The sequence below is a fragment of the Danio rerio genome, chromosome 4, assembly GCF_049306965.1.
Source record: "Danio rerio strain Tuebingen ecotype United States chromosome 4, GRCz12tu, whole genome shotgun sequence".
Lineage (NCBI taxonomy): Eukaryota > Metazoa > Chordata > Actinopteri > Cypriniformes > Danionidae > Danio > Danio rerio.
This window is the reverse complement of record NC_133179.1, coordinates 11,638,338-11,653,370: the sequence shown is the minus strand read 5'-3', so window position 1 is coordinate 11,653,370 and position 15,033 is coordinate 11,638,338. Positions and strand designations below refer to the sequence as shown.

Genomic DNA, 15,033 nt, shown 5'->3' with positions numbered 1-15,033 from the left:
TCAAAGTCTCATACATCAGTAGTCTTTTCTGATCCTTCTCTTAATAAACGTCCGACGAATCTCCCATTGTAAGCGTGTAGATTGCAGAAGCACTCCTCAGAAAAATGACAGGAACAGCACAAGGCTGGGATAATGCTGAGGTATTTTTACAAAACTAATCTTCCACCACTGACTCTTCACAGCCTCATCTGTGAGTAGGGAAAATAACACTAACTTTCCCGCACACTTCCAATAATATACAGGTAAGTACAGCATATCCATGACTCATGACTTCAGGATCTGTTTGTCTTCATTTTTTTCTATGCTACTGTGTAAGTGGGCGGGGCCGCAGGTTTAAATTTTCCCGGGTTTGCATGCGCAACAATTGTGCAGGGCTTATGTTTCAAACCACTATGAGTCAGCTCTTTTATAGATGAATCAATATAGTTTTAAACACTATCCAATTTCAGATTTAAGCCTGGATATTTCACTTCACTGAGAGCTGTGTTACGCACTTCATGGAAGGTCATTTTTAAAACCTCATAATAGATGCTCTTTAAGCTCTTTCTCAGAGTCTCAACCAGTAGGTTTTATACTAATTGTAAACTGCTACTGATTTTTTTTTTATGAACTAGAACCTTTTGAAGAGACTATTTTAGTATCACATCATGGTTAGAATTAGCCATGCCTTTTGCATTACGACGCTGGAAAAGCCACCCGCAAGTTGGACTTGTTTAGAGACAGAGACAGTTCAGCACAACCAAATTACTACAGCAGCCAAGAAATAGGCAGCTATCATTCTTATTTATCTTGCTACATCTCACATCTAAAGATAAAAAAGTACATTGCAGTTAATTTTATTGTATTTAATTTGCCCTTTTATTAATGTTTATTTTTGTCTGTTTATATATATATATATATTACATTTTTGTTATGTTATATTTAGATTTGTGTACTTTTCATTTGCAGGATTGTTAATTTGTGTTGTTGAAGAGTCACTTATATGCTACAAGAGGACTGTATGCATATATCATATTTTTAAATGTGAACTAAATGTGGGGGGAACAGTTAAAAGGGAAACTCCACAATTACATGTGAATAAAGAAACATTAAATGGAAAGAGCGTTGATTGTTTCATATTTTAATTTCAGTGGAGAAGAGCGACGAGTCCCTTCGGAGTCATCTGACATGTTCAGCATCATCTCACCAGAGTAAGTTTTCGATTGGTTAATGCTTTTACCAGCACCTGTAAACATATCTGTGCGTTGCATTATTTGCATTCAAAATTTGTCACAGATTTAAGAAGTTATCTATATTTAGTTATACTGTAAATATTGTGCTGCAGCAGATCATTGATGTTGATGTGTGTTTCAGCTCATGTTCCTCTTAGACTGCGTGGAGGGGACGGCCGGTGCTCTGGGAGGCTGGAGGTATACCATAACGCTGTGTGGGGCTCAGTCTGTGATGATCTCTGGGACATCAGCGATGCTCAGGTGGTCTGCAGGCAGCTGGGTTGTGGAGCAGCACTGAGGGCTGATGGGAATTCAGCCTTTGGTGCTGGTGAAGGTGTTGTGTGGCTGAACAGAGTCCAGTGCAGAGGAAATGAGCTTCACCTGTGGGACTGTCCTCTCTCCCTGAAGAAGCACACTAACTGCTCCCACAAAGAGCACGCTGGACTCACCTGTGCAGGTCACTGCTAGCTTGATTTTTAAATAATTTTAGTGCTATCAGTATTTTCTTGTTAAAATGAATGATTTGCATGATTTTGAATCTGTTTTAATAGACTTGCCGGATATATCAGTGTCCACTACTCCTGCCACATCAGCATCATCTTCTGCTGCAGTTTCTCAGACAGTGAGCTCAACATCAGTCTCTCCTCCACAAACTGGTCCAGAAACTCTCCCAGTCCCCCCAGTGCTGGTGATTGTTCTGGGAGTTGTGCTCTTACTGCTCTTAGTGCCGCTGCTTATACTGATTCAGCAGAACAGAGTGATGAGGAGAGGTAGGAGAGATCCAGAGACTGTCATATTGTGTCTTCTTCAGTGTGTGATCAGTCATGTGTTGTGAACTGACAGCAGATTTGTGTGTCGACACTCACAGCTCTTTCTAAGAGGAGACACAGAACCACCACTGAGGCCGTTTATGAGGAGATTCAGCACAAACACAAACACTTCACTCACAGGGGTGAGCATCTAAATCTCATTTAATATGATTAATAAGAGAGTCTGTAGACAGTTGATGTTCATTTATTATTAGCCTGTTAAACCTCCTGCACTAAACCACAGAATTCCTGACAGAAAACCACAGAGTTGCAGGTGCATGTGTGTGTGTGTGTGTGTGTGTGTGTGTGTGTGTGTGTGTGTGTGTGTGTGTGTGTGTGTGTGTGTGTGTGTGTGTGTGTGTGTGTGTGTGTGTGTGTGTGTGTGTGTGTGTGCACGTGCCAGTAAGAGTCTCTTCCTGTGTGTATTTTTAGGAGTAATAAGAAGAGGTTCATATGTTGGTATGTGCAGGTGCAGTTTTATGTGTGTGTGTGTGTCTTTCTGAGCATATTTCCCGAAGGCAGGAGTGGGTTAATGTGTGTTTACTAATAAATCTGTGTGAATTATGAATTCAGTGGTTTTATAATAAAATAATGTTTATGTTTTTGCATGTTGTCACTCACACAACACCTTATAATACTAAATCCTGTTTCTGACTGTTGTTTCCTCCTTCAACAGGGAGATTCAATTCTGAAGAACTGCAATCTGGGTATGAAGATGCAGACGAGTTTCTCTCAGGTTAGAGAGTGAAAATATACTCGAATTAATAGCTAAAACAAATCATTTGATTCATCATCACAGTGTTATATAACAAACAAAATTCATACCACTGTCAAATATATGATTCCACCACTAAACTGTGTGATTAATGACTCAAATATTCACATATTAGAAAAAGAGTTCAAGACGGCTTATTATGATGATGTCACCAGCAACAGTGGTCTAGAAGGTCAGTGACATCATTCAATGTTTACGATTCTTTATCGTAAGACCTGCAACAGCAAATCTATAGAATATTTCCAAAAATATTTCTAAATATGCAACACTTTCAATGCAGAAAATATGGTGAAGGAAATCACTCCAGGATATTATGATGATGTCATCGCTGACGGCTTGAAGCCAGATCTAGAGACAGGTATCCTTCACTTATTCTCTAATAGGATCACATATTTCAACTATTTAATATATTGTATTTGTGAAGATTTATATATTTATCATTATGTGAGTGACGATGTCTCATGCTAAATTCTAAATTTGTAGAAGACAGACCTGAGAGTTATGATGATGTCATGATGAGTGAAGAGACCTCTATTATTAAAAAAGGTTTTTACTGTTTAATTATTTCTTGTTTGTGTATGTTTAACATTATTCATCTAAAGTGATGCTCAGTACAGATATAATGTTGTAACATTTTTTTATTTATATCTTCCTGTATGTGTAGTGGACAATCCAGAGTATTATGATGATGTCATTATTAATGGACAGAACCTTGATCATTTAACAGGTGAGTCAAACAGATGATACAGCTAATACTAAACATGCATTTTTGCATTAGTGAATCCTCATGGCTTTATCAGGGCTGAATGTAAAAGTCTCAGACAGTCATGATGTGGGAAAAGAATTCAGTGAAAGCAAATTATAATATGTGGTTTTATTGTGTCAGAGGGAGATCAGGAAGAGTATGATGATGTGAAGAACAACAATGAAGATGAGAGAAACCTCTTGGGTACGTTTTTATATCTTATATCTGTTTTATGTTGCTCTTTTAAACTCATTTTAATCTAAACAATGATGCAGTTAAAAGATTGAAAACTATCAGCTTGATTTTATTTTCTATTACAGACTATGATGATGTAGAGGAGGAGTCAACTAATGAGGGAGGGGTCATATGAATCAGTGGCCACACCCACAGTCTCTGTTGATGAAATCACATTGTATTTACTGGAGATACTGAGAGTTTCTTATATTACTATTGCATAAGTGCTGTTTTATCTAATTTGATTTTATATATGTATAATCTTATGTGCTTTGCAAATTTCAATAATAAATGTAAGTTTTTGTATTTTAGTGTTAGTCCAATTATTTCATTCAATTTTGATATGAGTGCATTTCAGCAAATATTCTTTGATATTATTATTATTTTTGATAATGTGTATTTGCATGGTGCAATATTTTCAACATGTAATTGAATAATTGAAATGAAATTTACATAAAAGTAAAATTAAGTGGTTTAATTTGATCAAAATATTATCAGTGGTATTCAAATGTAAAAACTAGACATTTAAAATGCTTTACTTGTTTTATGGAAAAATGCCTTAAAACATTTAATAGTATAAATATGTCAGTTTTTCATAACATCTGAGCCTTGATTTTAAAAAACTCCTACATTTATAAAATAAAGAAAATAATTAGTTATAATTATTTATTTATTGCATTTATTTCTTATTTTATATTATTTTAATGTTTGCTGCTTCATATAATCTTCAGTGTTTCTCAATCTGCTTTAAGTTTAGTGTGTTTATCTCCATGCTGACTTCTGACTGACACGAGTCTGTCCTCAGTGAAGTGTCTCTTCTTGACGTTGGAGGAGGAGTCCCGCTCATCAGCGCTCACACTTTATTGATATATATGGAGAAAATTCAAATGCTGCTTTCTGATTTGTCACTGATTGTGTTTGATGATTTCCTCTGTTGTGTCTAATAAGGTAACAGTGAGAGTCATTGGCAGCTGTGAGTCTCTCTCTCTCTCTTTAGGAGCTAACAGGAGTAACTTTCTTCAGTCTGAACAGAGGAGCGGATGATGGAGAGACTTTTTACTCTTCTTTTAATCTTCAATATAATTACTATAACCACATCTGGTAAGTACAAAATTGACATTAGTTCAAATGATTAATTTAAATGAGCAGTTTATTTCTGATGGTCTCATAATACAAGAAACTGAATTTAATATCTGTGTAATGTATAAAAACCAAAACTATAAATTATCTCTAATAATTGAGTAAAGTATTTATAGACAACCAGTGAAATAATAAGATGATGTGAAAATCTCTTTCTTAGAGGAGCGCGTAGCTTTTCCCCGACTTTAGTTGTTCAGTTTAGTATTTAAGTAAACTTTAAATTGACATTTAAAATTTACATTCTCAAGTATTCTCAAAGGTAATGTTTTAATTGCAGTTGATAAGGTGTTGATTTACTGCTCACTGGCTTAATTTCTTTTCTTTTTGTACAGATTTTCCGACTGTGAGGTTGGTTGGTGGTCATAGTGCCTGTGCTGGTCGAGTGGAGGTTTATCATGATGGTCAGTGGGGCACAGTGTGTGATTATGGCTGGGATATGACTGATGCTGCAGTGGTTTGTAGAGAACTGAAGTGTGGAGAGGCTGTAGATGCTCTGGGTGAAGCTGTATTTGGAAAAGGAACAGGTCAAATTTGGATGGATGATGTGGCCTGTGGTGGATTAGAGTCAACAGTGAAGAGCTGTAGTTCAGGAGGATGGGGTGAACATGACTGTGGTCATAGTGAAGATGCTGGGGTTATCTGCTTAGGTGAGCTGATCAATACACCATTCTGTTAATGCATACCTAATCATTTTTTTTACATAAACACATAAAATACAATTAGAAAATTATTATTTTAACAAAAATTTAATCATAAAGTTTTTTTAACATCTCATAAACAGTGTACTGCATTAAAAGCACTAAATTGAATTATTGTGACTGACTGTCTTCGATAAATAAATGTATAAACCTTTGCTGATTGATCTCACGTGTGCTCCAGGAGAATATAAATCTTATTAAGAAGCGTCATTGTTTCTTATTTTGTTATTTTTCTTTAGAAGTCAGGCTGGTTGGAGGTTCTCGCTGCTCTGGGAGGTTGGAGATCCTTCATAATCAGACATGGATGTCAGTGTGTGATGCTGCCTTTGACCAGCAGGATGCAGAGGTTGTGTGTAGAGAGCTGGACTGTGGGGCTCCTGTACAGGTGCTGAGAGCTGCTGCTTTTGACAAAGGAGACGCTCAGATGTGGACACAAGAGATTCACTGCAGAGGAGACGAGTCTCATATTGGATTATGTTCAACCACAAATGACACACAGTGCTCTCAAAAAAACTATGTAGAATTAAAATGTTCAGGTAAAAGATGACATCAAAAAATTATATTGTTAAAAATATTTCAAATCACAAGATAGCAGTGTTTTTATTAATGTCACATCTGTACAGTTGATGTGTATAAAAGTTAGTAATTTGATGGTTTGTTGTTTATACTTACAATGCAAAAACTCCTGTAAAGATAAAGGATTCAAATAGATTTTTATTTATAAATTAGCCATAGTTTCGAGAGGGGTCTGGATGCAGACTTGGTGCAGTTGTAATCGGAACTGCATGCAATCCTTTTTAATCCCCACAGCTATCTAACCTAAAACTAACTTAAGGAGCAATCAAATTTATATCCCAATAGTACCAAAACTCAAAATATGCCACACTTCAAAAACTCCTTATCTAGTCAAGAATTACAATCCTATTTCTAGCCCAGAATTATTATTTATCTTGTTTTAAAAGTACAATATATGCAAGATCAGAATGAGTAAGAGTTTTCTTTCTTATTTAGTAAAGCTTAAAGAGGAATTTTACCTGCAAATTTAGCTTAATTACAGCCAGGGACATAATTTAAGAGCAGCCTTGTATTTTTACAACATTATTTTTGCTGTAATAACTTGTTTTAAGGTTTTCCATTAAACAATCGCTCAATCACACTCAAACTTTAGTAACAAAGCACATCTTGTTATGTTTTGTTGAAGTAAGCTTCAGTATTTTGAAAAGCAACAAGTAATAATTTAGCATTTTGAGTATTGTCAAGTTAATTCGATTAACAAATTGTGGACAATGTGCAAATATGTGTGATCCTGATTTAATTCATACAATATTCTTCTTTAAAGTTTTAATGCTTTGGCTAGTTTTAAGACAAAATATATAATATTAATTCTTAATTTAAGACGATTTCTCCTGTTTATAACTCTAGTTTTAAGACCTTTTCACACAAAATAAGAAAACTCTAATGGTGGACGGCTGCTTCTCACTCAGCTGTTAACGCGAATGAGAGAGAGATTGTTCCCCCTCTGATGAGATGTACAAAGAGAGAATATCAATCAAAGTGTTTCTGCAGACTGTTTTTGTGAAGTGTGATTATAAAAATTATAATTAATTACAGCGGTATTAAACACCAATTTATCCAGCATATATTTTACACAGCGAATGCCCTTCCAGCTGCAACCTATCACAGGGAAACATCCATACACTGTCATTCACACACATAGATTGTGGACAATTTAGCTTACCCAATTTACCTGTACCGCATGTCTTTGGACTTGTGAGGGAAACCAGAGCACCCGGAGGAAACCCATGCGAACACAAGTAGAACATGCAAACGCCACACAGAAACACCAACTGACACAGCTGAGGCTCAAACCAGCAACCTTCTTGCTGTGAGGCGAACGTGCTACCCACTGCGTCACCGTATAATGAATTAAATCTTACCATTAGAGGCTGGCTGTACTCACACAATGTGGTTCTCACAACCAGGGATGGACTGGGACAAAAATTCAGCCCTGGCACTATAGCCACACCAGCCCACATTACCATACGTAGGCTACTGTTTGTTTGACATTCTTGCCAGATTTTGATTATGTCCGCCTAACCTTTGGTTGAGTCGGCCCCTCTCGAAACCATCACCGATTGGGCCAAATGCTTAACATTTACTATTATCATTATTACTATTATTACCATCACTAACGTCATCATAATATTCACATGTTGCACAAGATAAAAGCTGCCTGCATGTAAAAACGATACATATAAAAAATAATATTAAAATAAAAATAAAAAACTGACCGGCCCACATTTTAAAAATGGTCCGGCCCTTCTGGCATTTGCCAGAATTGCCAGATGGCCAGTCCGCCCCTGCTCACAACTGTGTTTAAAACCCTCATAAAAGTGATTTAGGTCATAAAAGGTCACCTTTGAGATACTTTGACTAAATACAATACTTCAAATAAGTGTTATAATCTTATTTTAAGACTGTAAAATTAAAATTACAACCCACAGCAAATCATTAAAAGCCTGTTTTCCCATGGACTAAGTAACACTGATTCATTTCTTTCTCTTTCATGCCTAGATTTTGAACTGGTCAGGTTGGTTGATGGTGACAGTTCCTGCAGTGGTCGAGTGGAGGTTTATCATAGAGGTCAGTGGGGAACAGTGTGTGGTGATTACTGGGATATGACTGATGCTGCAGTGGTGTGTAGAGAACTGGGCTGTGGAGAACCTCTAGAAGCTGTGCGTTCTGCTTACTTTAGACAAGGTTCAGGTGAAATCTGGATGGATGATGTTTCCTGTAGTGGATCAGAGTCAACACTGAAGAGCTGTAGTTCAAGAGGATGGGGTGAACATGACTGTGGTCTTTTTAATGATGCTGGAGTCAGATGCTCAGGTGAGCTGCTTCATATATCAACTCTCTTAATGCATGACTGATCATTCTTTCATTCAATGTATGCAGTTTGAAATAAATGTATTTTAATAGTTTAAACTACTCACTTTCATCTGTTTAAAAATATATTATTAAACAATTAGATTTAAATATAATCATACTGATAGATGGTTTCTGTGTTGTGTAAATATGACCAGAAACCATAAATTATGGACGATTTACGAGACTTGCTGATGGACCTCACCTGTGCTCTGGGAGATTAGAAGTCCTTCGTGGAAACACCTGGTACACAGTGTGTGACGCTGCCTTTGACCAGCAGGATGCAGAGGTTGTGTGTAGAGAGCTGGACTGTGGGGCTCCTGTACAGGTGCTGAGAGCTGCTGCTTTTGACAAAGGAGACGCTCAGATGTGGACACAAGAGATTCACTGCAGAGGAAATGAGTCAATTATTCGACACTGTCCAACATCAGGACTACTTAAAATGAACTGCACCAATGTCAGTGATGTTGCACTGATGTGTTCTGGTATAAATGTTCAACATCGTTATAAATAAATACATTGTTAATCATGTAATCATACTTGTAAACTCTCTAATACCATTTAACAGATATAATTTAACAATTACTCTTGTTATCTGTGCTCTTTTTACCATAAACTATTCTATTATGTTTAAGTAAGAGTGTTTCTGTCCAGGTTACACTGATGTCCGACTGCTCAATGGTCCTGACTCCTGTTCTGGTCGAGTTGAACGTCAGTATCTCAGTGAATGGGGCACAGTGTGTGATGCATGCTGGGATATGAGAGCTGCCAGTGTCCTCTGTAAACAGCTGAATTGTGGGATTGCTGTGTCTGTTGTGGGATCAGACTGGTTTGGAGAGGAAAGTGGTGAAATCTGGGCTGATGTGTTTGATTGTGACGGGAATGAAACAAAACTCTCCGAATGTTCAATCTCTTCATGGAGTCGAGCTGAACGCTCTCATAGACGAGATGTTGGAGTCATCTGCTCTAGTGAGGACATTTTATTAGAATAAATTAATAAATTACATGTATTAATATCTTAATAAACTGCCTCATGTTTTTCTTCAGACTCGTCTCTGGCTCTTCATGAGGGTCTGGTGCGGTTGTCTGGAGAGAGACAGTGTGAGGGGCAGGTGGAAGTTTTGATCCAGCAGGTCTGGAGGAAGGTTCTGCTGGACTCCTGGAGTCTCACTGAATCCTCTGTGGTCTGCAGACAGCTGGGCTGTGGCTCTGTGCTCAACTTCTCCGGCTCCTCTTTATCCAGTCCTGAACACAGTCATGAGTGTGTGATGGGCTTCCAGTGCTCTGGGAGTGAAGCTCATCTGGGGAACTGCAGCTCTCCACAAACTCTCAACTGCAGCTCCACACAACAGCTGTCAATCACCTGCCTTGGTGAGAACAACAACATCTGGGCAGATTCTGGAGTTGTTCCTGATCAATAATGTGTTTCTCTTTCTCTGAATATCAGGCCGCGGGTCCATCAGGCTGGTGGGTTCTGGGGGAGACTGTGCAGGGAGGCTGGAGGTTTTTCACAGCGGCTCATGGGGGACAGTGTGTGACGACTCCTGGGATATTAAAGATGCCCATGTGGTGTGCAGACAGCTGCAGTGTGGAGTGGCCCTCAGTAACCAGCAGGTACCAGCCTGGTTTGGTCCTGGTTCTGGACCCATATGGCTGGATGAGGTGGAGTGTAAGGGGAATGAGACGTCCCTGTGGAGCTGCTCTTCTCCAGGCTGGGGAAAACATGACTGTCAACACAAGGAGGATGTAGGAGTCGTCTGCTCTGGTAAGGAAAGAAGAATAATAGAATTTAGTATAATAATAGATTTTAGTATAATAATAGATTTTAATAAACTGTGTATAGGTAATAGCAATAAATAGCATTAAAATGTTGTGTGACCGGTATAATCTGATTTTCAAATGAATGACTATAATGATTTTTCTTACACTTAATATAAGTGAATCTACAATCTACAGTACATACACGCATGTTAAAGCCTAATGTAATATTACTGAGTGGACAATATGAGTGTTTTCTTCCTTTCTCCTCTAGAGTTTAAAGAGATCAGGTTAACTGAGGGCTGTGAAGGGAATGTGGAGGTTTTCTATAACGGATCCTGGGGAAATGTGTGTTACAACAAGATGGACAGAGACACAGCGAGTCTGATCTGTCAAGAGCTGAACTGTGGAAGATCTGGCAGTGAACCCAGTAATTCAGAGGGACTGAGAACCCTTAGTTGGCTTGATTTTGTTAAATGTAGACGACATGACTCCTCTGTATGGCAGTGTCCATCTGCACCCTGGGAACTAAAAGACTGTGGTGATGAAGTGGCAAGGATCACCTGTTCAGGTAAAATGATATTTAGTTTATTTTCTGAATTCATCATATTTGTATAAATATTTTATATATTGTTATAATGTTTAATATTCTAGTTAAGGATGTTCGGAAATGTCAATATTTTAATTACAGAGGAGAAGAGTCTTGAGTTTCCACTTAGTCATCTGTCATGTTCTACTTCACCAACTCCACACCAGAGACGATGTTCAAGTATGTACAGTATATTCTTGTATGTTTTTTTCTCATCTTAAATTATTTATATGTGCACTTGGGCACTAAATATTTTTTGTTTCACTAAAGTGACCATCATCATTTATTGCACTTCAGCAGCTCAGTGATGCCTGATGTGCGTGTTTCAGCTCATGTTCCTCTCAGACTGCGTGGAGGGGGCGGCCGGTGCTCTGGGAGGCTGGAGGTGTATCATAACGCTGTGTGGGGCTCAGTCTGTGATAATCTCTGGGACATCAGCGATGCTCAGGTGGTCTGCAGGCAGCTGGGATGTGGAGCAGCACTGAGGGCTGATGGAAATTCAGCCTTTGGTGCTGGTGAAGGTGTGGTGTGGCTGAACAGAGTCCAGTGCAGAGGGAATGAGCTTCACCTGTGGGACTGTCCTCTCTCCCTGAACAACCACACTGACTGCTCCCACAAAGAGCACGCTGGACTCACCTGTACAGGTCACTGACAGATTTTTTTATTAAAGTGCTTTTAGTATTTTTAATTTATGCATGATTTTGAGTCTGTTTTAATAGACTTGACAGGTTTGCCTGTGTCCACTACTTCTGCCACATCAGCATCATCTTCTGCTGCAGTTTCTCAGACAGTGAGCTCAACATCAGTCTCTCCTCCACAAAATGGTCCAGAAACTCTCCCAGTCCCTCCAGTGCTGGTGATTGTACTGGGGGTTGTGCTCTTACTGCTCTTAGTGCCGCTGCTTATACTGATTCAGCAGAACAGAGTGATGAGGAGAGGTAGGAGAGATCCAGAGACTGTCATATTGTGTCTTCTTCAGTGTGTGATCAGTCATGTGTTGTGAACTGACAGCAGGTTTGTGTGTCGACACTCACAGCTCTCTCTAAGAGGAGACACAGGACCACCACTGCGGCCGTTTATGAGGAGATTCAGCCCAAACACAATCACTTCACTCAGGCCGGTGAGACATTTAGATCTTGGTTTGTAGAGTGGTTTATTCAGATGCTAAATTGCATTGGCATTTTGGTTTTAATTCTTCAAAGTGGACTTCAGTTAAATATTTATTGAGGTTTCAATTTAGACTGAGAGACATATAATTGTTATATAAGATGTTATAGACAGTTCTTTGATAGATTCAATTTGATTTGCTTAACAATAGCAGGAATAGTGCCTTCAGGAGAACAGCATTCTGGGTATGAAGATGTTGAGAAGTTTCTTTCAGGTAAGGGGTCTTTGTCTGTCTGTCTGTCGGTCTGTCTGTCTGTCTGTATATCTGCCTGTCTGTCGGTCTGTCTGTCGGTCTGTCTGTCTGTCTGTCTGTCTGTCTGTGCCAATTTTTTTTATTGGTGTAGCGGAGGCCAGCTAGTGAAGTGTTGTGCAGGTACAGTAAACCTCCCTCCTCTGACTTCTAAAGGTGCTCCAAAGACAGACAAGGCCATGGTCTTTAGCCTCCTTATTAGAGCAACTGAAAGTTGCCAGTTCAATCCCAGTTCGGAGCGGATTGGGTGCTGTAGGACCAGCGGGGTTACATTGGCAACTTTAAAATATATATAATTAACTTTAATATATGGCAACTTTTATTTTTTCAGAATCTACAGAAGGAGTCACACCTGCCTATTATAATGATGTCACAACCCCTAAAAGCCTAAAAGGTCAGAAAATATATTAACTACCCACAGTGAGTTGACATACTTTCATAAACGGTTTGTTCTGGGAGCCTACAATCCTCTTTCTATGGTCTCTTTGTTGATAAATCTTTAGAAGAGCAGCAGATCACCCCAGAGACTTATGATGATGTAATCACTGTTGGAGTAAGACATCATGCTACAGGTTTATTCCTTTAATTATTAATAATATTAATTAAATATCTTGTATGTTTTTTGTCATTTTGCAATTACTAATATGGCTTTTTCAAAATACAAAACTGGCAATAATAGATGTTTTTTTAATCCTCCTTACTTCGTTTACTTGATATTAGAAAACTATGATGATGTCATCATCATAAGACAGTTCTCCAATAATAACAAAGGTGTGAGCTTTACAATATTTGTCTTTTTTGTAAATAGCAATAAAAATTATATAGACTTAATTATTATGTGTGATTTTATACTTTACATAACTGTATATTAAAGTATGATATCTTTATGTAAATAATAATTAAGATATTTAAATCAGAGGAAGATCTGGAGGATTATGATGATGCGAGGACTCTCGGTGAAGGTTCAAGATACTTGATTGGTAGGTTATTGTGACCTGCTTCACCTCATATTGAAAATCTCCTGCTTAATTTTAATAACTCACTCTCTCTAATATTTTATATATCTCTATTTATATATAGAGCGCTTATTAAAATACTTTGCTAAATTGCATGTATTTTTCTTTTGTTTTCTAGCAGAAGACTATGATTAATTAAACAAGGAGCCAAAAAAAACAGGCTGTTAAAGTCTAACCCACCAACACTTTTAAGAGATCACTGCAGGCTGTTTTAATGCTGCATACTATTAGGTTTGTTTGCAGATTAATAGTAACTACCGATAAATTTTAGTCAGTTTTCTACATGTAAACTGAAAACATTTTGTTTTCTTATTGTGGTTTATTAAGAATATCCTCTGTATTTACTTTGTTTTTGCTCTCTTCTTTGTAATTCAAAATGATTTCACCAGTCCTCTAGGTCTATTGAAATGGTGGGAAGTCATGAAACTTTGCTCATAAAGACAAAACAGCTTTAAATGAACTTTTACTCGTTCAGATTCTTATCATTGACCACCACCACCCTAGTATTTAGTAATAGCTAGTAATAGCTAATAGCTAGTAATAGCTGTTTACTGCATCTTACAACTGAACTGATTCTATACATAAACATGTTCAGAACTAATCCATATTTAGAAATGTTGCAACAAATGTTGTTTTATCTGCTGTCTTATATTTCAGTATGTTGATCGCATTTAAACTTTTATTTGCTTTAAATCTCTCCCACTGAAAATGAATACACAATAATAAATAATAATAAAACAAACACAATAATTAGGTGACCAACTCTAATTTTATTTATCTATTTTGCCTCACATTTGACAGCTGGCATGTGTTTGCAATATTTGATCATTAAAATACATGGTTGCCACACATCCATCAAATATCACATCTATGCTTAGCAGAAATTGTTGTAAACTAAATCATAGTAGAATTTGTAGGTTCCTAAAGAATCCTGCTTTGAAACTGCTATAGTTGTGTATTAAACATGTATTTTATTTATTAATATTTTTGTTCGTTGCCTGTCTGTCTGTTTTATATATTGTAGCCTTTATTAGGCTTTTACAGGTGAAAATGTCAATGTCAATGAATGTCAATACAGGTACTCTAACTTTTTCTGTGTGTGAAACATAAAATTTTAGCAAGTGTTGTGCCAAATGTTGGCTTGATTTGGCTGACTTTTTCTGAATGAATGTAATGTCATATAAGAAGAATGAATAGAGCAAACAAATATACTGTATGTGCTAGTCTGCTAAAGTTATCTTGGCTAGGTTTTTAGCTAAATACTGGCATTGTTGTTCATCTTCATTGTTATCAGTGCAATGTTATCTTTATTATATATATGTTATATTTTGCAAAATGTTATCTTTAGCAGAACTGGGTGGTGCCTTATGAGGTCCAAACGTTTTACATGCTAGAATAATAAAGAATCATGAGTGACAAAATGTTTCATGTTTTTTTTTCTGTCTTTTTTATTTTTTTTTTATTGTGCAGGACAAAGGGTAAAAGTTGTTTATGAAGCCATCAATGGCAACAAATATAAAGATATATATAATATATATATAGTATCAAAGGTGAATTGAATGTATTAAGTGTATATACATTAGTCACACCACTATATTGGATTTTATTTATGTACATTTAATTATATATACATAAATTCAATAATGCATATTTAATTGAACAGTACTTTAGATGTTTTTAATGAGCATAGATGCACATTCAAAAACTGTTCAGTTA

General features: G+C 37.1%; 1 protein-coding gene across 1 annotated transcript in view; it reads left to right on the top strand.

The window, feature by feature from the left end:
* LOC101885550 (scavenger receptor cysteine-rich domain-containing protein DMBT1) overlaps window positions 1-14,737 on the top strand; it is a 29,829-nt gene extending 15,092 nt beyond the window's left edge. Inside the window, exons 18-47 of the mRNA XM_073946783.1 lie at window positions 1,131-1,190; window positions 1,354-1,668; window positions 1,763-1,981; window positions 2,080-2,163; window positions 2,697-2,756; window positions 2,911-2,967; window positions 3,076-3,153; window positions 3,279-3,341; window positions 3,460-3,522; window positions 3,682-3,744; window positions 3,861-3,901; window positions 4,723-4,747; window positions 5,247-5,561; window positions 5,852-6,148; window positions 8,187-8,501; window positions 8,696-9,022; window positions 9,192-9,506; window positions 9,585-9,908; window positions 9,985-10,302; window positions 10,570-10,866; window positions 10,987-11,064; window positions 11,214-11,528; window positions 11,604-11,822; window positions 11,921-12,004; window positions 12,206-12,265; window positions 12,633-12,695; window positions 12,805-12,873; window positions 13,022-13,072; window positions 13,219-13,281; window positions 13,436-14,737. Of these exons, the coding sequence (XP_073802884.1) occupies window positions 1,131-1,190; window positions 1,354-1,668; window positions 1,763-1,981; window positions 2,080-2,163; window positions 2,697-2,756; window positions 2,911-2,967; window positions 3,076-3,153; window positions 3,279-3,341; window positions 3,460-3,522; window positions 3,682-3,744; window positions 3,861-3,901; window positions 4,723-4,747; window positions 5,247-5,561; window positions 5,852-6,148; window positions 8,187-8,501; window positions 8,696-9,022; window positions 9,192-9,506; window positions 9,585-9,908; window positions 9,985-10,302; window positions 10,570-10,866; window positions 10,987-11,064; window positions 11,214-11,528; window positions 11,604-11,822; window positions 11,921-12,004; window positions 12,206-12,265; window positions 12,633-12,695; window positions 12,805-12,873; window positions 13,022-13,072; window positions 13,219-13,281; window positions 13,436-13,452 (4,655 nt within the window). The 3' untranslated portion in view covers window positions 13,453-14,737. The remainder of the gene's footprint in view (window positions 1-1,130; window positions 1,191-1,353; window positions 1,669-1,762; window positions 1,982-2,079; window positions 2,164-2,696; window positions 2,757-2,910; window positions 2,968-3,075; window positions 3,154-3,278; window positions 3,342-3,459; window positions 3,523-3,681; window positions 3,745-3,860; window positions 3,902-4,722; window positions 4,748-5,246; window positions 5,562-5,851; window positions 6,149-8,186; window positions 8,502-8,695; window positions 9,023-9,191; window positions 9,507-9,584; window positions 9,909-9,984; window positions 10,303-10,569; window positions 10,867-10,986; window positions 11,065-11,213; window positions 11,529-11,603; window positions 11,823-11,920; window positions 12,005-12,205; window positions 12,266-12,632; window positions 12,696-12,804; window positions 12,874-13,021; window positions 13,073-13,218; window positions 13,282-13,435) is intronic.
* The last annotated feature ends 296 nt before the right edge of the window (window positions 14,738-15,033 follow it).